The sequence below is a fragment of the Hypanus sabinus genome, chromosome 1, assembly GCF_030144855.1.
Source record: "Hypanus sabinus isolate sHypSab1 chromosome 1, sHypSab1.hap1, whole genome shotgun sequence".
Classification (NCBI taxonomy): domain Eukaryota; kingdom Metazoa; phylum Chordata; class Chondrichthyes; order Myliobatiformes; family Dasyatidae; genus Hypanus; species Hypanus sabinus.
Window position 1 is genome coordinate 34,272,797 of NC_082706.1, and position 22,558 is coordinate 34,295,354.

The following is a 22,558-nucleotide window of genomic DNA, read 5'->3' on the forward strand; positions in this document are numbered from 1 at the left end:
CCACAATTGGTAAGTTTAAAAAAAAGGCACAATTTGAAAAGTCATCAAGAGATCTTTTATGAATTAAGCTTAAATTTCAAAATGCATGGCCACAGAACTCTCTTTCCACAAACAACAATTGACTCTGGATCATATATTTCATATTCCTTATGAAGGACAATAGCCCTTAACTCGGCAGTGGAGTTATCGGGGCACTGTCATGACGGTGTTTCCGTAGCAAACCATTCTTATTTTTACGAGGCCGAGTTGCTAGCTCGACGCTCAACCCAACTTGGATTGGAACTCGCAACCTTCACTCTGGAGTCTGGCGCTGATCTTATTGCGCCACCAAGCGGGACATATTCCTTATGACACAGGAGGCTCACTGTCCACTGAGCCAATGCAAGCTCACAAATTCATCAATCCCATTTTCAACCTATTTCCCCTGAACTGAATACCTGACAAAAAAGTAATCAATATGGCCCAGTCCATCACATGTAAAGCCCTCCCCACTACTGAGCACACCTACACAGAGCACTACTGCAGGACAGCAGCTTCCATCATCCGGACCATGCTCTCTTCTCGCTGCTGCCATCAGGAAAGAGGGACAGGAGCTTCAGAACTCAAACCACCAGGTTCAGGGACAGTTATTACCCCTCAACCAGAGAGGATAATTTCACCCCATTACTGAATTGTTCCCACAACCCATGGACTCACTTTCAAGGACTCCTCATCTCATGTTTCCGATATTTATTGCTCATTTATTTATTATTTTTTCTTTCATATTTGCAGTTCGTTGTCTTTTGCACATTGGTTGGTTGTCTGTCCTGTTGGGTGTGGTCTTTCGATTCTGTTGTGCTTCTTCAATTTACTGTGTCTGCCCGCAAGAAAATGAATCTCAGGGTCGTATATGGTGACAGATATTTTATAATGAGTATTGATAAATTTACTTTGAACTATTCTCTCTCATACGCCCATCAACTACTCCCCCACTCAGCCACCTTATGCATAATTTCCAGTGGCTAGTTCATCTACCCTCATGGAAACCTTTGGATTGCAGAATAAGTCAGTAAGACATAGGGCCAGAATTAGGCCATTCGGTCCATTGAATTTGCTCCACCATTCAATCATGGCTGTATTCTCCCCATAACCTCTGATGCCCTTCCTAAACAAGAACCTCTGCTTTAAGTATACCCAACGACTTGGCCTCCACAACCATCTGCAACTATTAATTACACAGATTCACCATACCCTGGCTAAAGAAATTTCCCCTCAACTCTGCTCTATATGAACTTCCTTTTATTCTGAGGCTGTGCCATCTGGTCCTAGATTCTCCCACTATTGGAAACATCCTCTCCACATCCACTCTATCTAGGTTTTTCAATATTTGGTCGGTTTCAGAGCGATCCCTCTCATTTTTCTAAATTGCAGCAAGTACAGACCCAGAGACATCAAATGCTCCTCATAGGTTAAACTTATCATTGCTGGGATTACTTTTGTAAACCTCCTATGGACCTTTTTCAATCCTAGGAATCGTAACACATAAAGGGAAAACCGGAATGCAATTTGCTAGAGCTGAACCAGGACGTTCTTTAATGGTGGAGTGTTTAAAGATTTAGATATTGGGGCAGAGGGGTATTTCCATGCTGATGTAATTACAATGGAACCTCGTTACAGTGAACTTTCGTATATACTGCTAGTATTACCATGTCCTCTAAAATGGTGTGTGATTCTATTCTGGAGTCACAGGGAGACAGCAATGTTTCCAACAGAATGCAACAGACCTTTGTGAAAGTTCTTCTGATGAAGCAAATGGTTCAGGGATCCAGAGCTGGGAATGTGTTCTACAGTGTGAGGGATACAAAGACAGAGATTGAGTGAAGTGGGGTCAGATGTTAGAAAAACCCATTCAAACCGTGTATTGGTGTATACTATGTGGAAAAAAAAAGAGGCTACCTAAATTTTGGCTAACGCTAGTTTCACGCATAATGCAAGTGTAAAAGGTTGTCCTCCAATACACAGGCCCAAGGGAGGTGGGGTGGTAATTTGTTCCGGAGATTCGCAGAGCAACTCCACATGGATACAGGCACTTTAGCGAAGCAAGTCCATGATGACCACTGTGCCCGCCCAACTTCCTGCATTTGGTCCACATGCCCAAGCACATCCCATCCAAGTGCTTCTTAACTGATACTATTGTACTTGTCTCAACCACTTCTTCTGGCAGCTCATTCCATATACTGCCCACCCGCGGAGTGGAAGAGTTTTAGAAGTTTCCGCTCCCAACCAAAACCAAAGTCCCCTAGTTTAGGACTCCCCTACCCTGGGGAAAAGACTGTTACTGCTTACCTTCTGTCTCCCCCCGCCCCCCCCTAATTTTAATCTATAATGTCACCGTTTATTTCCCCACATTCCATGGAAATAGACTGAGTCTGGTCAACCCCTCCCTGTAACTGTGGCTGTTTGATCCTGCCAAAATCCTTGTGAAGGGGAGGAAACGTTCAGGTAGTGGGGGTAAGATGTGTATTTGAGATTAGACACTGGTTCAGGTTGGACCAGAGCAACTGAGTCCCTACCTCCCACTCCTGCCCCATTCTCTTGTGACTCGACTATTTCCCTACATTCCTTTTTTTCACCCCTCATCCCCCAACCACATCATCATCACCCTCGCACCCCTACCCTGACAACCATGCACCCCTTTGCCCACTCCTCCCCACCCACTTCCCATTCCCTTACTCCTCCCATCTTACCACTATTCACTACCCACCTCCTTTATCCTCCCTCTCCATCCTGTGAGATATCAACTATACATCCCTTCCTACCCCAATACGCTCCCCTCTCCCTCCCCACCTTCCCTCATCCCTCCTCCTATCTCATCTCCCATCCTAACTCCCAACTCATTCTGTCCATGTTCCCCTACCACTCCCCCTCACTCTCTTCCCCATCTCCATCCCCCGTTTCTGCCACCCCTCTCCCTCACTCCACGTCTTGCCCCTCCTCCAAGCATTCCAACTTTACCACTCCCCAGCCCCACCTCCCTATCTCCTCACCACACTTATTAACCTCTAGCCCGCCACCCTCACCCCACACTCCAACCCTCCCCCGCTTGCACCCACCCTCACCCCAACCCTCCCCCGCTCGCACCCACCCTCACCCCAACCCTCCCCCACTCGCACCCACCCTCACTCCAACCCTCCCCCGCTCGCTCCCACCCTCACCCCTCACTCCAACCCTCCCCCGCTCGCTCCCACCCTCACCCCTCACTCCAACCCTCCCCCGCTCGCACCCACCCTCACCCCTCACTCCAACCCTCCCCCGCTCGCACCCACCCTCACCCCTCACTCCAACCCTCCCCCGCTCGCACCCACCCTCACCCCTCACTCCAACCCTCCCCCGCTCGCACCCACCCTCACCCCTCACTCCAACCCTCCCCGCTCGCACCCACCCTCACCCCTCACTCCAACCCTCCCCCGCTCGCACCCACCCTCACCCCTCACTCCAACCCTCCCCCGCTCGCACCCACCCTCACCCCTCACTCCAACCCTTCCCCGCTCGCACCCACCCTCACCCCTCACTCCAACCCTCCCCCGCTCACACCCACCCTCACCCCTCACTCCAACCCTTCCCCGCTCGCACCCACCCTCACCCCTCACTCCAACCCTCCCCCGCTCGCACCCACCCTCACCCCTCACTCCAACCCTCCCCCGCTCGCACCCACCCTCACCCCACACTCCAACCCTCCCCCGCTCGCACCCACCCTCACCCCTCACTCCAACCCTCCCCCGCTCGCACCCACCCTCACCCCTCACCCCAACCCTCCCCCGCTCGCACCCACCCTCACCCCTCACCCCTCACCCTCAGCGCCAGCCGCTCGGCCACCCCGGGCGGGAAGCCCAGCCGATCTTCCTTCAGCACCATCAGGCGGAAGAAGTCGGTTTTCCTGTACAGGAACCCGAAGAAGACTTCCAGGAAGTTCTCGATCTTGCCGACGTGCTGCAGGATACCGAGCAGCGCCTGGTCGTACATCTCAGTCATCTCTGGAGCCCCAGCCATCGCTGCCCGAGCCGTCCGCCACCCCACGTACACTTCCGGCACCAACACTCCGCCGCAGCCGTCCGCCCGGCTGCCGCGGCCCCAACAAACGTTCCGGGTCGGCAAGCCAACGGGAATCCCCTCAGCAAGGGCAGGCCATTCAGCCCGTCCTGTCCATGCCGGCTCTCAGATGACCCATCCCATCCCCGATCTGTTTTAGGACTGAGACTGATGGGGGGGTGGGGGGGAAGATAACAATGATTGTCCTTCCCACCAAGAAATCACCAGGGAAAATCTAATATCGGTCTTATTTTTTAAACATAGGAAACAGAGCAAAAAGACTATAAAACCTCAAGACCACGTTCATAATACTTCCTCTGACAGTGAGAAAGGAGAACTGGAAATACATAGTATGTGAAAGGCCAACAAGCTCAACTCATTCCAATTAATAAGTAAAAGTTAGCTGAATATGCTCCAATGCAAGTATAATTTTTCTTAAATAGGACCAAAGCTATATACACTACTTCGGTGTGATCTCACTAATGTACAGTGGTAATATGATTTCACTACTTCTATACCCTTTCTATTTTGCAATTAGAGACAACACTGCATCTTTCTTCCTAGTGCAGAAGCTGCATGTACAAAGACCCTGACTTACTTTACGGCAATATTTTGCCCATCTTGATTTTATAAGATCACCCCTCAGCCTATTATCCTCTAGGGAAAAAAAGGACATCTCTGGCCTATCCAGCCTCTCCTTAGAAACTCAAACCATCCTTGGTAACATCCTTATGAATCTTCTCTGAATCCTTTCCATATTAATACATCCTTCCTGTAGCTTGCCGACCAAAGCTGCACATGATGCTCATAAGTGTGAGTTTGCCGATGTCTTGTAACATGACATTACAAAGCCTGCCTTGTCTAATTTCTGCCTGCCCTTTAGAGGAGCTAATTTCTTCATAAACCTTTGGCTCTTTGTTCGACAACTCTTGCCAAGGTCCTGCCATTTACTGTGTATGTCTTGCCCTGGTTTAACTGAAAAAAAAGCCACATTTTGCACTTGTCCAAGTTAACTTGCGTCGGCCCACTTTCCCAGTTGATCTGGATCTTGTTGTCATCTCAGACAACCTTCTTCATTACTCATCTGCAAACATACTGATCGTGCTAACTGCATTGTCATCCCAATCATTAATGCTGTGTGACACACCCAGTGGCCATCCTGGAGAGCACCACTGGTCACAGACCTGCAATCTGACAACCAGCACCCCCCAGCACCTCCCTCTGGTGCCTTCTACCAAGCCACAGCCTGCTGATCACAAAGGGACAAGGCTGGCAGAGGCATTCGGAAGGAAGTGGGAGGCCCGTTGTGCTTTATCCTGATGGCTGCCTCGTGTGGGTCTGCACACAAGGACAGGATCGGAATGGCAACTGGTCGGCACGTGACTGCGAGAAATGCAGAGAGTGGTGGACGCAGCCTGGAACCAGCCTCCCCTCTGTGGACTCCTCCCTTCCTTGGGAGCACAGCCAGCATAATTAAAGACCTCACTCACCCCAGTCGTTATCTATTCTCCCCTCTCCCATTAGACAGAAGATTAGAAAAAGCCTGAAACAATGTACCACCAGACTCAGGGAGAGCGTTTCTCTTGTTGTCATCAAACGTTTGAGTGGCTCTCTTGTACGATAAGATGAAATCTTATCCCTTATAGTCTACCCTGCCATGGTCTTGTGCAGTTTATTGTTGACCTGCACTGCACTCTCTCTGCAGTTGTTGCATTTTATTCTGCATTGTTACTGTTTTACCTCATCAGAATCAGGTTTATTAATAAATAAACAAGTAAATCAATTATGTATATTGAATAGGTTTTTTTTAAGATGTGCGAAACAGAAATACTGTATATTAAAAAAGTCCAAAGATTCAAAGTCCATTTAGGATTTGAATGGCAGAAGGGAAGAAGCTGTTCCCTAATTGCTGAGTGTGTGCCTTCAGGCTTCTGTATCTCTTACCTGATGATAACAGCGAGAAAAGGGCATGCTCTGGGTGCTGGAGGTCCTTAATAACGGATGCTGCCTCTCTGAGACACCACTCCCTGAAGATGTCCTGGGTACTTTGTAGGCTAGTATCCAAGATGGAGCCGACTGGATTTACAACCTTCTGCAGCTTCTTTCGGTCCTGTGCAATGGCCCCTCTGTACTAGATAGTGATGAAGCCTGTCATTCTAGCTCAATGCTCTGTGTAATGCTCTGATCTGTATGAGCAGTGTGCAAGATGAGCTTTTCATTGTATTTAAGTACATGTGCGAATAATAAATCAAAAGATCCCAGATAGGTACACACCACGTCAGCGACATTGTAAGAGGTGGATTTGGACTTGTTGCTGCATTCCATCGGCGGTACCCGTCTCTCACAGAAAGGGTGCAGAAGGGTGCTTTGCCGAAGTTCATCCTGAACCACCATTTCGCACCTTGTCAGATGCTTCCAGGAACCCACACTGGGACGCTCAGACACTACTGGAAGATTAACTTGGTGAAGAATCGCATCTTGGTTTGCCAAAAATCTGCTGGTACCCCCCCCCCTTCCCACCCCACAAACCCCTGAGTGGCACTGAAGCTGCAGTTCGCTGCGTTCCAATGCAGCGAGGACACACTGAAACAAAACTCTGGAGGGGAAAGGGCTCCGTTTCAAGCTGCCCCACCATTACTAACTGGAGGAGGCTGATATGGAGTATCACTCATGGAAATTCACAGTTTCGCAGTGCATTTATTATCAAAGAATGTAATAAATTATACAACCTTGAGATTAGTCTGTTTACAGGCAGTCGCAAAGCAAGGAACCCAATTAAAAAAAAGACCAAACCCTAACCCCCCCACACCCCCGCGCTCACAGAGAAAGAGAGAAAAACACATCATATAACCAACAGAAGCCATCGGAAAGTGTATTCCAAACCAAATCGGGTTCTTAGACCCAAATCACCATAGCAGACATCCCACCCTGCAAAAACTCATTCCAGGGAGGTAGCACCATCAATTTGCGGGAGACTCCTGGAACTTCCGGGAGAGATGGGATGTCTGCAATAGAGAGCTGGCTTAGCTCCTTAGCCAGCTAGTTTAAATAACGTTAGCTATGCTAATGAACGAATGACACCTGTTAAACTCACCTCAACATGTCTTTTATATTTTAACCCACCATGGGCAATAGAAAAGTCACTGTTGCAAACAGTGCAGCGAGCAACACTGTCATTATTTTTGACCCCTATTAGGCAGGGGTACACTTTAGTGTAGCCTGGGGTGAAGTACGTTTTATATTCTCTTTTTTTGGAACACTCTTGCTATCTCTCTCTCTCTATCTTTCGGGGATATTGTATATAATTAGCGGGTGTCAGGAAGCCGCTATCAATATGCAGGAGACTCCTGGGACTTCTGGGAGAGGTGGATGTCTGCCAGAGCAGCCTGGAGCAGGCCCAAAGCCTTGGTATTCAATTCATCATATTAGCGGGACAAGTCACCGCAAAGTTTGCAGACACGAAGCACAGCAGCCGAGGGCAGTCTGACAGCGTCGCGGAGAGAGAAGCCCCCAGACTATCTGGGCCAATGTTTAAATTGCCCAGATATGGATATTCTGATACATGAAATTAGTATTGGTGTTGGTTTATTATTGTCCCATGTGCTGAGATACAGTGAAAAGCTTGTCTTTCATACAGATCAAATCATTACACAGTGGACAGAAATCAAGCTGTGTGCAGAATAAAGTGTAAAAAGTTACCAAGAAAAGTACAGTGTAAGTTAATAATAAAGTGCAAGATCATAACGAGTAGACTGTGAGATCAAGAGTCCATCTTACAGCACCTAGAGTCTGATAAGAGCGGGATAGGAGCTGTATTGGTATCTTCAGTCTGATGGGGAGGTGGGGGGGAGGCAGAAAGCACCCAGATAGGTCGCTTTCTCGGCTGCATGAATAAACTGTGGTGGAAGTCATGGGGGACATGCTGAATTTCTTTAGGCCTCCTGAAGAAGTCCAGGTGTTGGTAAGCTCTCTTGGCTGAGGTTGGACCAGGACCGGCTATTGGCGAAGTTCACACCCAGTAGGCAAATGGAATGTTTTGAACTATGAACAGCAATATACTCTACTGAAGGGTGAGGAGGAGCTAGGACAAAACTTAGAAAAACCAAAAGGGTGATAGAAACATAGAAAACCTACAGCACAATGCAGGTCTTTTGGCCCACAAAGCTGTGTTGAACATGTCCTTACCTTAGAACTACCTAAGCTCACTATTTTTCTAAGCTCCATGTATCCATCCAGGAGTCTCTTAAAAGACCCTATCGTTTCCGCCTCCACCACTGTCGCCAGCAGCCCATTCCACGCACTCACCACTCTCTGTGTAAAAAACTTACCCCTGACATCTCCTCCGTAACTCCGGATTATTACCTGAACCATGATTAAATTGCCAATAGTTAGAGAAGATGAGGAAGGTAAATTGACTGGTTGGAAGTATTCATGGGAGACTGTCAGCAATACCAAGGAAGGCAAGTTATTCCATTGGCACGCTTCACGTGGTCCGTGCTGGGACCAGTGTCCTGGTGAATCATAACTGGAATTTTAGACAAGGTCATAAACTAACTGGGAGAGGAGAAGCCTCCAAGAATGAAAGATTTAATTAGAAAGCAGGAATTGAGAGAGCAGTGGCATAGGACAGTGAAGGGAAACTTACCATCACTGTATAATAAGAGAGGACAAGAGATTAAATGAACATTTGCATAACAGAGCTGTAAAAATCAAAGCACGATGGTCTTTATTTGAACCTTATTAATATTCTGTCCTGGACCAACCATGTTGGTATCCAGGCCAAGAAAACTCATCATCGACTCTGCTTCCTCAGGAGGCTAAAGCACTTGCAACAAGACAAAGGAGTTGATCAGTATGATGTAGTTCAATTACAGAGTAATACAGCATGGAAACAGGCTGCTTGGGTAAACTGGTCCATGTCAGACCCAGTTACCGCGTTTGGCCCCATCCCCTCTCCTCCTTGTACCAAACCAAAGGCTGCTTATCTGTTTCAAGAGTAACCTCCTCAACCACTTCCTCTGGCAGAGGACTCACTAACCTCAAAGGAAGTTACCTCTCAGCTCTCTTATCAAACCTCTCCACTTTTATCTTGTACCTGTGGCCTCTAACTTTAGACTCCAAAAACTATCTGCCTTAGCCATAACCCTCATGATTTTATAAACTTCTACGAGGTCACCCCTTCATTCTCTTACATGCCAAGGATCCAATGTGATTAACCTCACCCTATAACTCAGTCTAGTCTGCACCCTCTTCCTCTTGACAATTTCTTTCCTATTACAGGGTGAGTAAAGCAGTATGCAGTACAGCCTCACCAACCTGCTGTAGCTGTGAGAGAAACATGGTTGTAAGGTAACCAGGGGCAATAACTCAACATTTCAGGTGGTACACTATACCCTCTGAATAGGTGAAAGGGGAAAGGTGGTGCTAATAATCAGGGAAGGCAACAGAGCGGTGATGTAAAGGCAGTTGATAATGATGGTGTCAGTGTGGGTTGAAATCATGAAGCTCTCGGAAAGCAGTGATCATAGTATGATACAATTCATCCTGCAGTTTGAGAGGGAGAAGCTCAAGTCAGATGTATCAACGTTTCAGTGGAGTAAAGGTATCAGACTCCTCAATACCCAGAGCCTGGACTGACACCTTACTGCCCTAGTGTCCTGTTTATTATTTATTGTAATGCCTGCACTGTTTTGTGCACTTTACGCAGTCCTGGGTAGGTCTGTAGTCTAGTGTAGTTTTTTCCTGTGTTTTTTTATGTAGTTCCGTCTAGTTTTTGTACTGTGTCATATAACACCATGGTCCTGAAAAAAAATGTTGTTTCATTTTTACTGTGTACTGTACCAGCAGTTATGGTCGCCAATAAAAGTGACTTGACTAATGGAAATTAGAGACAAATGGCTGACAAGGGAAGTCAAAGCAAAAGAAAGGGCATACAACAAAGCAAAAATTAGTGGGAAGATAGAGGATTGGCAAGTTTTTAAAAACTGACAGAGAGCAACAAAAAAAATCATTAGAAGGGAAAAGATGAAATATAAAAGCAAGTTAGCAAAGAATATCAAAGAGGACAGTAAAAGTTTTTTCAAGTATTTTCAAATAAAAAAGGGATGGGATTGGATAGAGGACCACAAGAAGACGAGGCAGGAGAAATAATAATGGGGGACAAGGAGATGGCTGATGAACTAAATGAGTATTTTGCATCAGTCTTCACTGTGGAGGACACTAGCAGTGTGCCAGGTGTTGAAGGGTGTGAAGGAAGAGAAGTGAGTGCAGTTCCTATTACAAGGGAGAAGGTGCTCAAAAAGCTGGAAGACCTGAAGGTACACCAGTCACCTGGACTAGGGAAACTGCACTCTAGGGATCTAAAAGAGGCAGTGTCAGAGATTGTGGTGGCATCAGAAATGATCTTTCAAAAATCGAACTCTGACATGGTGCCAGTGGACTGGAAAATTGCAAATGTCACTCCACTCTTTAAGAAAGGAGGAAGGCAGCAGAAAAGAAAATTATAGACCAGTAAGCCTGACCTCAGTGGTTGGGAAAATGTTAGAGTCAATTGTTAAGGATGAGGTGATGGAGCACTTGGTGACACAGGACAATATAGTACAAAGTCAGCATGGTTTCCTTAAGGGAAAATCCTGCCTGACGAACCTGTTGGAATTTCTTGAGGTCATTCAAGCAGGGTAGATAAAGGGGATGTAGTGGATGTTGTATATTTGTACTTTTAGAAGGCCTTTAACAAGGTGCCACACATGAGGCCATTTACCAAGTTAAGAGCCCATGGTATTACAGGAATTTTACTAACATAGCTAGAGCATTAGCTGATCGGTAGGAGGCAGCAAGTGGGAATAAAAGAATCCTCGTCTGTTTGGCTGCCAGTGACTAGTGGGGCTCCACAGAGGTCAGTGTTGGGACTGCTTCTTTTTATGCTCCCTATCAATGATTTAGATGATGGAATAGACCCCTATGATCCTCTTAGCCATTATCACAGACCTTTGTAGGAATTTCCATCTGATATTTGACTGCTCCCATACCAGATGGAGATGCAACTTGTCAGGACACTCTCAGAGTGCTCCTGGAGAATGCAGTTAAGATGGGGGAGAGTCTTGCTTGCCTCAGTCTTCTGAGGAAGTGGAGGTGCTGCTGTGCTTTCTTGTTCAGGCAGGTGATATTCTGTGATGTGAACTCCCAGGAATTTGATGAACTTAACTCTGTCTACAGAGGGGGATGGTTCACCTGCACCTTCCTGAAGCTCACGATGATTTCCTTGGTCTTCTGCACATTCAAACTCGGGTTGTTCTTCTCACAAGAATCTCTGCAAGGTCCTTCATTATTTCTTCTCTAGCTTCCCACCAGGGATGCACTAGGTCAGACCCTAGTCTGTGTTGGCCAAGTGGTTAAGGCTTTGGGCTAGTGATCTGAAGGTCATTAGTTCGAGCCTCAGCCGAGGCAGCGTGTGTGACCTTGAGCAAGGCACTTAACCACACACTGCTCCTGCACGTTTATAACCCAGTGGCAGCAGTTGGTGCAGTATGGACAAGACCCTGGGGATTCATCCACCTGAAGGCTTCCAGTACCTCCCTGCTACTCCATATAGGTTCCAAGACGACACCACTCATTCCCCTAATTAATTAAAATTCTCACCATTTCCATTGGGCTATGCTGAAACTTAAAGCCACCTATTTTCAGCATAGCCACTCTTTTAGTCTTAATGTTTCCCTAGAATCTCTTGGGATTTTACCTCACCTTGCCTGCCAAATCCTTCTCACATTCTCTTTTAGCTCTGTCAACTTCTCTCTTAAGTGTGTTGCGACACTTCTTGAGTTAACAAGAGATTCACAGGTTGCCAATTGCTTATGTGCAGTGTATGACTCTCCTTAACCACAGCCTCAATCTCTCTCAGCAACCAGGTGTCCTGAAACATGCCAGCCTTCTGTTTCACCCTGATGGGAACATGCAGGCTGTGAACTCTTGGCATCGCACTTTGCCGACACTCCTTTCCCTGCAAATGATCTCAGCCAACCGACCACCAATATCTTCAAAATTCATTCTGCTGCAGTTCAGGTCCTGAAACTGTGAACTGGTCATATCCTATTCCATAACTATTTAAAAACTAATAGGATATGGTCACTGGACCCAAGGTTCTCAACACTTCCACCACTTGTCCTACCTCATTCCCCAGTAAGAGGTCCAGTGTTGCACCCTCTCTGATGGATGCCTCTATATAAATAAGCTTAGGCAGGCCTATGCCTGTCCAAGAACCTCCTATGCAGCCAAACTTGGGTTGGAGGAACCACACCTCATACTCTGTACAAATTAAGTTCATCCACTATCTGTCCCCTATTACTACCACCCCAGCATCATTTTTTTCAGTAGTCCAATATCCACTCTTGCCTCTTTTACTTTTTATGCATCTGGGGGTAAAACAATGGCATGGACATTGATTTCTCTAACTTGTAGTAATTTCTCCCACTCACCTCTACTCTATTTTTCTATTCCTCATCCTGGTTACCTTCTCACCTCTTGTCTTCTCAGCTGCCCATCACCTCTTTCTGGTTCCCCTCCTCCTTCCTTTTCTTCCATGGTCCACTGTCTTCTCCTAGTAGTTTCCTCCTTCTTCGGTCCCTTACCTCTTCTGCTAATCACCTCCCAGCTTCTTACTTCAACTCCTCTCCACCCACCCAGTCTTGTTCATCACCTACTAACTACTCCTTTCCCCATCCTCACCTTATTCTGAACTCTGTCCCCTTCCTTTCCAGTCTTGATGAAGGATTTTGGCTTGAAATCTTCACTGTTTATTAACATCCATCAATGCTGCTTGGCTTGCTTAATTCCTTCAGCATTTTGTGGGTGTTGCTCATAATTTCCAGCATCTGCAGAATCTGTGTTCCATAACTGCAGTCTTGTCTTACTGTATCAATTTTACTACCCGCTTTTATTTTACTTTTACCATATTTCCAGAATTTCTGCTTATTCTACTTTGTGTAATGAGGACCAACAGAAATTATTGTACTGATTAAGGCCAACTCACTCCAGCTGCTCGTGTGCTCTATGCCTAGTCTGCAGCTGCCCTCTAGTGGACAAGAATGGTAGAACAATTATTTCACAAAACGCAACAGCAAAACTGCTGTGGGAACTGAATGGGTCATGCAGCATTGTCAGAGGCAGAGAGTCGACCAGCAACCATCTCTTTGCTTCAACAAATGCTCCAGCAGTTTGTCTTCTTGCTCCAAGATCTGTAGTTCTTCATCATCACTTTAAAACTGCTATCTAAATATTTTAAGAATCAACCAGCTTGGGTAGTTTGAAAGGAAAAAATATTAGAGATTCTGGAAAACAGGATTTTTCTGTCAGCTTCTTGTTTCATACTACCTTCATAATCTCTGTCTGTGCCAAACCACTCTACAGCAAACGAAGCATGCTTGAAGTGTGGTCACCGTTTCAACGTGGAAAATGCAGTGCAGAGAATTCCACAAAAATCAACAACTAAAATTGCTTTTATTTTATTCCATTTAGTTATTAAAGTTCAGATGACCATGATCCTGGGAAGATAATTCATGCTTTTATGATGATAATAGCATGGGTATTTCACTTGCATCTTAGAGGATACATGATACTGCACTACTCTTACAGTGCAGTGATCCCTCAATGTCTGACATTATGTGTCTTTTTCTTGAGTTGAACTTGAAAAAGGAGACTCTGGAGTGACAGTGATCCCACTCACCCACTGATACACACCCAGATATGCATTAGACAGAAACCACATCCAAGCTGCTGAACAATCTGTACCATTGTGAATTACAAATTCAACAGCTTACTGTACAGAAGCAGTCCTGGGTGAGTGCCCACCTTTTACCCAGTGTAAATTGACAAAAGTGCTACAAGTATTTTCTTCCGGAACCATTCTCTGCGGTATTTGTGTATTCCTATGGCCTGAGCTCAGCCGATCAAGCATTCCTCTCATGAGGTGGTATATACTCCAATCCTAGATGTGCAAAGATTTCTTCTTCTGTTGCAGCTGGCAAAAATGCATTCTGAAACGTGGAAGAAAATTAACAAGCATTATTGATAATTAATAAGAAATACATTCCTTCACTTGTATAATAGCTTATTCTAAAAACATGACAGACATACTTTATTGATCCCGAGGGAAATTGGGTTTTGTTACAGTTGCACCAACCAAGAATAGTGTAGAAATACAGCAATATAAAACCATAAATAATTAAATTAAAAATAAGTAAATTATGCCAAGTGGAAATAAGTCCAGGACCAGCCTATTGGCTCAGGATGTCTGACACTCCGAGGGAGGAGTTGTAAAGTTTGATGGCCACAGGTAGGAATGACTTCCTATGACGCTCAGTGTTGCATCTCGGTGGAATGAGTCTCTGGCTGAATGTACTCCTAACCAGTACATTATGGAGTGGATCGGAGATGGCATGCAACTTGGACAGCATCCTCTTTTCAGACACCACCGTCAGAGAGTCCAGTTCCACCCCCACAACATCACTGGCCTTACGAATGAGTTTGTTGATTCTGTTGGTGTCTGCTACCCTCAGCCTGCTGCCCCAGCACACAACAGCAAACATGATAGCACTGGCCACCACAGACTCGTAGAACATCCTCAGCATCGTCCGGCAGATGTTAAAGGACCTCAGTCTCCTCAGGAAATAGAGACGGCTCTGACCCTTCTTGTAGACAGCCTCAGTGTTCTTTGACCAGTCCAGTTTATTGTCAATTCGTATCCCCAGGTATTTGTAATCCTCCACCATGTCCACACTGACCCCTTGGATGGAAACAGGGGTCACCGGTGGCTTGGCCCTCCTCAGGTCCACCAGCAGCTCCTCATTGCCTCCTCTGCACTATCTGCAAGGCCAAGGTCAGTATTGTGATGTCATACTCTTCACCTGCCTGGTTGAGTGCAGCTTGAATGATATTCAAGATGACAAATAGTCCAGGGTAATTAATCACTTTTAAATGGCAACTCATCCACCCTTCTCAACCCCAGGTAGTGATTGAATATGGTGACATATACGCACTTTGATAATAAATCTATATTGAACTATTTGAACCCTCACACAGTGGCTCAATCGTGTACCTTTAACAGAACACACTGCAGTCACTCACCCAGGCAAGGGTCCCCTAACTCCATCACCAAGATGGATGAGGATGAGGACAACAGACTTAGGGTAACACCATCATCTGCAACCTCCAGTCCAAGTTGGACAACATTGCCAGTTAGACACAAATTTCTGCTCCTTCACTTTCACCTGAGCTAAATGCTGGAAACTCCCGGCCCAAGAACTGAGAAGGCATTTTCACCAGAAGGAGCTTATCACCTCAGTTAGAAACAGACAACAAACTCTTGTTTAAAAAAGGTAGCAAAAACAAGACAGGAAATTACAGGCCAGTGGGTCTGACATCAGTGGTGGATAAATTACTGGAGGGAATTCCGAGGGTCAGGATCTAGCAGCATTTGGAGAGACAGGATTGGATTCGGGACAATCAGCACTGCTTTGTGCATGGGAAGTCATGCCCAATAAATCCAATGGAGTTCATTCAGGGGGAAAACAAAGAGGGTAGATCAGAGTAGATCAGTGCACGCTGTCTATGTTAACAGCAATAAGGCCTTTGACATGTTCCCTCATGGCAAGTTAGCCTGAAAGGGAAAATTGCATGGGTTTTGGGAGTTATTGGCCTGTATTCATAATTGGCTCAGTGGGAGCTAGCAGAGGTGATGTTTAAGAGTTGCTTCTTGGACTGGAGGCCTGAGTCTCATGGTATACAAGTCAGTTACAAGGAGAGATTGTGCAGACAAGGACTTTATTCCCTGGAACATTGGAGATTGGTGACCTGATTGAAGTATATAAGATCATGAGGAGCATAGACAGGATTAAAGCAGGAAGACTTTTTTTCAGGAAGAGTGTTATAAACAAGACCAGCAACAAGAGATTTAAAAAGAACAAAGGGAATAGTGGTGTGAATTTGGAATGAGGTGTCGGTGATGTGTATTCTGAATGAGGTGTCGGTGGTGTGTATTCGGAACGAGGTGTCGGTGGTGTGTATTCGGAACGAGGTGTCGGTGGTGTGTATTCGGAATGAGGTGTCGGTGGTGTGTATTCGGAATGAGGTGTCGGTGGTGTGTATTCGGAACGAGGTGTCGGTGGTGTGTATTCGGAACGAGGTGTCGGTGGTGTGTATTCGGAACGAGGTGTCGGTGGTGTGTATTCGGAATGAGGTGTCGGTGGTGTGTATTCGGAATGAGGTGTCGGTGGTGTGTATTCGGAATGAGGTGTCGGTGGTGTGTATTCGGAATGAGGTGTCGGTGGTGTGTATTCGGAATGAGGTGTCGGTGATGTGTATTCGGAATGAGGTGTCGGTGGTGTGTATTCGGAATGAGGTGTCGGTGGTGTGTATTCAGAATGAGTTGTTGGAGACGATGGTAGTGTGTGTTCGGAATGAGGTGTCGGTGGTGTGTATTTGGAATGAGGTGTCGGTGGTGTGTATTCGGAATGAGGTGTCGGGGATGTGTATTCGGAATGAGGTGTCGGTGGTGTGTATTCTGAATGAGGTGTCGGGGGTGTGTATTCGGAATGAGGTGTCGGTGGTGTGTATTCGGAATGAGGTGTCGGGGGTGTGTATTCGGAATGAGATGTCGGTGGTGTGTATTCGGAACGAGGTGTCGGTGGTGTGTATTCGGAACGAGGTGTCGGTGGTGTGTATTCGGAATGAGGTGTCGGTGGTGTGTATTCGGAATGAGGTGTCGGTGGTGTGTATTCAGAATGAGTTGTTGGAGACGATGGTAGTGTGTGTTCGGAATGAGGTGATGGTGATGTGTATTCGGAATGAGTTGTTGGAGATGATGGTGGTGTGTATGTGGAATGAGGTGTCGGTGGTGTGTATGTGGAATGAGGTGTCGGTGGTGTGCATGTGGAATGAGGTGTCGGTAGTGTGTGTTCGGAATGAGGTGTCGGTGATGTGTATTCTGAATGAGGTGTCGGGGGTGTGTATTCGGAATGAGGTGTCGGTGGTGTGTATTCGGAATGAGGTGTCGGGGATGTGTATTCGGAATGAGGTGTCGGTGGTGTGTATGTGGAATGAGGTGTCGGTGGTGTGTATGTGGAATGAGGTGTCGGTGGTGTGTATGTGGAATGAGGTGTCGGTGGTGTGTATGTGGAATGAGGTGTCGGTGATGTGTATTTGGAATGAGGTGTCGGTGGTGTGTATGTGGAATGAGGTGTCGGTGGTGTGTATGTGGAATGAGGTGTCGGTGGTGTGTATTCGGAATGAGGTGTCGGTGGTGTGTATTCAGAATGAGTTGTTGGAGACGATGGTAGTGTGTGTTCGGAATGAGGTGACGGTGATGTGTATGTGGAATGAGGTGTCGGTGGTGTGTATGTGGAATGAGGTGTCGGTGGTGTGTATGTGGAATGAGGTGTCGGTGATGTGTATTCGGAACGAGGTGTCGGTGGTGTGTATTCAGAATGAGTTGTTGGAGACGATGGTAGTGTGTGTTCGGAATGAGGTGACGGTGATGTGTATTCGGAATGAGTTGTTGGAGATGATGGTGGTGTGTATCTGGAATGAGGTGTCGGTGGTGTGTATCCGGAACGAGGTGTCGGTGGTGTGTATTCGGAATGAGGTGTCAGTGGTGTGTATTCAGAATGAGTTGTTGGAGACGATGGTAGTGTGTGTTCGGAATGAGGTGTCGGGGGTGTGTATTCGGAATGAGGTGTCGGTGATGTGTATTCTGAATGAGGTGTCGGGGGTGTGTATTCGGAATGAGGTGTCGGTGGTGTGTATTCGGAATGAGGTGTCGGGGATGTGTATTCGGAATGAGGTGTCGGTGGTGTGTATTCGGAATGAGGTGTCGGTGGTGTGTATTCGGAAAGAGGTGTCGGTGGTGTGTATTCAGAATGAGTTGTTGGAGACGATGGTAGTGTGTGTTCGGAATGAGGTGACGGTGACGTGTATTCGGAATGAGTTGTTGGAGATGATGGTGGTGTGTATCTGGAATGAGGTGTCGGTGGTGTGTATTCGGAACGAGGTGTCGGGGGTGTGTATTCGGAATGAGGTGTCGGTGGTGTGTATTTGGAATGAGGTGTCGGTGGTGTGTATTTGGAATGATGGGTCGGTGATGTGTATTTGGAATGAGGTGTCGGTGGTGTGTATGTGGAATGATGGGTCGGTGATGTGTATTCGGAATGAGGTGTCGGTGGTGTGTATGTGGAATGAGGTGTCGGTGGTGTGTATTCGGAATGAGGGGTCGGTGATGTGTATTTGGAATGAGGTGTCGGTGATGTGTATTCGGAATGAGGTGTCGGTGATGTGTATGTGGAATGAGGTGTCGGTGGTGTGTATTTGGAATGATGGGTCGGTGGTGTGTATGTGGAATGAGGGGTCGGTGGTGTGTATTCGGAATGAGGGGTCGGTGGTGTGTATCCGGAACGAGGTGTCGGTGGTGTGTATGTGGAATGAGGTGTCGGTGGTGTGTATTCGGAATCAGGTGTCGGTGATGTGTATGTGGAATGAGGTGTCGGTGGTGTGTATTCGGAATGAGGTGTCGGTGGTGTGTATTCAGAATGAGTTGTTGGAGACGATGGTAGTGTGTGTTCGGAATGAGGTGACGGTGATGTGTAATCGGAATGAGTTGTTGGAGATGATGGTGGTGTGTATCTGGAATGAGGTGTCGGTGGTGTGTATTCGGAACGAGGTGTCGGGGGTGTGTATTCGGAATGAGGTGTCGGTGGTGTGTATTCGGAATGAGGTGTCGGTGGTGTGTATGTGGAATGAGGTGTCGGTGGTGTGTATTTGGAATGAGGTGTCGGTGGTGTGTATGTGGAATGAGGTGTCGGTGGTGTGTATTCAGAATGAGTTGTTGGAGACGATGGTAGTGTGTGTTCGGAATGAGGTGACGGTGATGTGTATTCGGAATGAGTTGTTGGAGATGATGGTGGTGTGTATCTGGAATGAGGTGTCGGTGGTGTGTATTCGGAATGAGGTGTCGGGGGTGTGTATTCGGAATGAGGTGTCGGGGGTGTGTATTCGGAATGAGGTGTCGGTGGTGTGTATTCGGAATGAGCTGTCGGTGGTGTGTATTCGGAATGAGGTGTCGGGGGTGTGTATTCGGAATGAGGTGTCGGTGGTGTGTATTCGGAATGAGGTGTCGGTGGTGTGTATTCGGAACGAGGTGTCGGTGGTGTGTATGTGGAATGAGGTGTCGGTGGTGTGTATGTGGAATGAGGTGTCGGTGGTGTGTATGTGGAATGAGGTGTCGGTGGTGTGTATTTGGAATGAGGTGTCGGTGGTGTGTATGTGGAATGAGGTGTCGGTGGTGTGTATTCAGAATGAGTTGTTGGAGACGATGGTAGTGTGTGTTCGGAATGAGGTGACGGTGATGTGTATTCGGAATGAGTTGTTGGAGATGATGGTGGTGTGTATCTGGAATGAGGTGTCGGTGGTGTGTATTCGGAACGAGGTGTCGGGGGTGTGTATTTGGAATGAGGTGTCGGTGGTGTGTATTCGGAATGAGGTGTCGGTGGTGTGTATTCGGAATGAGCTGTCGGTGGTGTGTATTCGGAATGAGCTGTCGGTGGTGTGTATTCGGAATGAGGTGTCGGTGGTGTGTATTCGGAATGAGGTGTCGGTGGTGTGTATTCGGAATGAGGTGTCGGTGGTGTGTATTTGGAATGAGGTGTCGGTGGTGTGTATTTGGAATGAGGTGTCGGTGGTGTGTATGTGGAATGATGGGTCGGTGATGTGTATTTGGAATGAGGTGTCGGTGGTGTGTATTTGGAATGAGGTGTCGGTGGTGTGTATTTGGAATGAGGTGTCGGTGGTGTGTATTTGGAATGAGGTGTCGGTGGTGTGTATTTGGAATGATGGGTCGGTGATGTGTATTTGGAATGAGGTGTCGGTGGTGTGTATTTGGAATGAGGTGTCGGTGGTGTGTATTTGGAATGAGGTGTCGGTGGTGTGTATGTGGAATGAGGTGTCGGTGATGTGTATTTGGAATGATGGGTCGGTGATGTGTATTTGGAATGAGGTGTCGGTGGTGTGTATTTGGAATGAGGTGTCGGTGGTGTGTATTTGGAATGAGGTGTCGGTGGTGTGTATTTGGAATGATGGGTCGGTGATGTGTATTTGGAATGAGGTGTCGGTGGTGTGTATTTGGAATGAGGTGTCGGTGGTGTGTATTTGGAATGAGGTGTCGGTGGTGTGTATGTGGAATGAGGTGTCGGTGATGTGTATTTGGAATGATGGGTCGGTGATGTGTATTTGGAATGAGGTGTCGGTGGTGTGTATTTGGAATGAGGTGTCGGTGGTGTGTATTTGGAATGAGGTGTCGGTGGTGTGTATTTGGAATGATGGGTCGGTGATGTGTATTTGGAATGAGGTGTCGGTGGTGTGTATGTGGAATGAGGTGTCGGTGGTGTGTATCTGGAATGAGCTGCCAGTGGAAATGGTGGGGTGTTTTTGAAATGAGCTGCCAGCGGGCACCTTAGTAACACTTAAAATTCACTGGACTGGTACATGGAAAGGGGAGGTGAACAAAGTTAGCAGCCAGCTGAGGGCACATGGGACTAGTTTGCTACGTAACACAGTGCGCATGGCTGAACTCAGCTAATGGTATGATTCTAAATACTGTCCTTTCCAGCAATACCCAACCCCAAAAAATTAATTTAAAGATGTGCTGACATACTACTGCATTGTACAATGCTAATGTGAAGAAACCTGAAGTCTTGTTTCATGTGGATAATTGTGTGGTTTAATTAATCATGTGGAAATGCTGTGCTATTGTTTTAACTTGACACAGTAGCCACCATTCAGCTCATTGAGTCCTGCTGACTCCTAGAAGAACTGTCCATCAATACCACTCATTTTCCTTTACAGGAAGTCCCCGGGTTACGTACGAGTTCCATTCCTGAGTCCATCTTTAAGTCAGATTTGTACACAAGTCGGAACAAGTACATCCAGTATTATTTAGCGTCAGTTAGTCAAACGTTTATCTTAGTATATAGTATATATTTTACCTTTCTATGCATATAAAACACTTAAGAAACGTATGTATTTCAATAATTAAACCACTGCATTGCTTGGTAATAATTGTAGCTTTCATCAGGGCAGGGCCTTTCACATGCTCCATTATCCTCACTTTATCCTTTAAAATTGTTCCGATTGTTGACCGACTGTAGCCTAATGACCGATGGCGTTTCAGCCCTTTCCAAACGCTTTATTATTTCCACTTTATTTTCAATCGCGATCGCTTCCTGTCAATGGAACAGAAACACTGCGGGCGGTGGGTCCAGAGCTGCACCGACTCCCGAGGTCCACTGGGTCCTAAGGACCGCCGCTCTGAATCCCCCGGGTTCGAAAGTCTAGCGCACTGAGACAGGCTAAATGGGTATTTGATCCTCCACAATATTCCGTGTGGGAATTTAAACCGGAGGTGGCAGTGTTTTTTTACGAGGTCGAGTTGCGAGTTCGACATCAATCTGGTACGGATGGTACGGGAGTCACTGGATCAACATCAACACAGCACGGGAGTGGTCTGTCACTGGATCGAACTCGCAAACCTCCGTTCTCCAGCCCGGCGCTGATCTCACTGCACCACCAGCTGACCAAAACGGTGGGGGGGGGGGGGTCAGCGTGAATCTTACTAAGAAAAATTTAAGCCAAATACAAAGTTAAACACTCAACACAGTGTCAACAGCAACGACTTAAAATGGCGGACGGCGTTCTCCTTCCTCGGTTCGTAAATACGAGTTGTCCGTAAGTCCGACGTTCGTAACTTGTGGACTCTCTCCCTTTGATTCTTTTACCATTTACATTCACTAGCAGTAATCCACAGCATCAAGTAACCTTTGAACAAAACCTTAGCATGTATTAGGAAATCTAAATATCCAGGAATAACCCATGGGGCCATAAAGAGAATGTAGTGACCACACACACACACTCCAGCACCACCTGTGCAGCCCGAGAATAATGTTAACATTAGAAGTGGGGAAGTGGTGCCCCGTACAGAGAGGAAATCAGCACAATCTCAATGGTGCACCGATAGCACACACCAGAGGGCATATGTACAAAATTGAGGGAGGGAAGTTTGGGGGAGACATCAGGGGTAAATTGTTGTTGTTGTTGTTGCTGTTTTTCTTAAATATATAAACACAGTGGGTTGTGAGTGCCTGGAATGACTTGCCAGGGATGGTGGTGGAGGCTAAAACATTAGGGGTATTTAAGATCCTCTTGGACAGGCACATGGATGAAAGAAAAATCGAGGGTTAAGGGGTAGTGTGGGTTTAGTACTTTTTTTTAAAGGATTATATGGGTTGGCACAACATGGAGGGCTGAAGGGCCTGTACTGTGCTGTGATGCTCTATGGTGCTAAGAATCAGACCACACAGTTTACCCTGTCTGAGCTGCTGCACAGTCACAGTCAGCACTTCAGACTGCCTTCCTTCAATACCGTTCAGCAGACTGAGGGGGGAGTTTTGATTAC

The 22,558-nt window shown here is 46.7% G+C and overlaps 3 protein-coding genes across 5 annotated transcripts in view; 1 reads left to right on the plus strand and 2 right to left on the minus strand.

The window, feature by feature from the left end:
* The window catches only part of nudcd3 (NudC domain containing 3), a 36,812-nt gene extending 32,728 nt beyond the window's left edge, over window positions 1-4,084 (minus strand). Inside the window, exon 1 of the mRNA XM_059966568.1 lies at window positions 3,832-4,084. Coding sequence (XP_059822551.1) covers window positions 3,832-4,029 — 198 coding nt within the window. The 5' untranslated portion in view covers window positions 4,030-4,084. The remainder of the gene's footprint in view (window positions 1-3,831) is intronic.
* Window positions 4,085-13,541: 9,457 nt separating this feature from the next.
* polm (polymerase (DNA directed), mu) overlaps window positions 13,542-22,558 on the minus strand; it is a 49,058-nt gene continuing 40,041 nt past the window's right edge. For all 3 annotated transcript variants that reach the window (XM_059966615.1, XM_059966596.1, XM_059966604.1), the window contains exon 12: window positions 13,542-14,096. In XM_059966615.1, coding sequence (XP_059822598.1) covers window positions 14,010-14,096 — 87 coding nt within the window. In that variant the 3' untranslated portion in view covers window positions 13,542-14,009. The remainder of the gene's footprint in view (window positions 14,097-22,558) is intronic.
* Window positions 17,505-22,554, plus strand: LOC132392554 (uncharacterized). Its single transcript, XM_059966583.1, has 5 exons — window positions 17,505-17,674; window positions 17,819-18,376; window positions 18,647-19,033; window positions 19,385-19,510; window positions 20,051-22,554. Exons 1-5 carry the CDS (start codon window positions 17,561-17,563, stop codon window positions 20,537-20,539), a joined length of 1,674 nt encoding a protein of 557 aa, XP_059822566.1. The 5' UTR covers window positions 17,505-17,560; the 3' UTR covers window positions 20,540-22,554.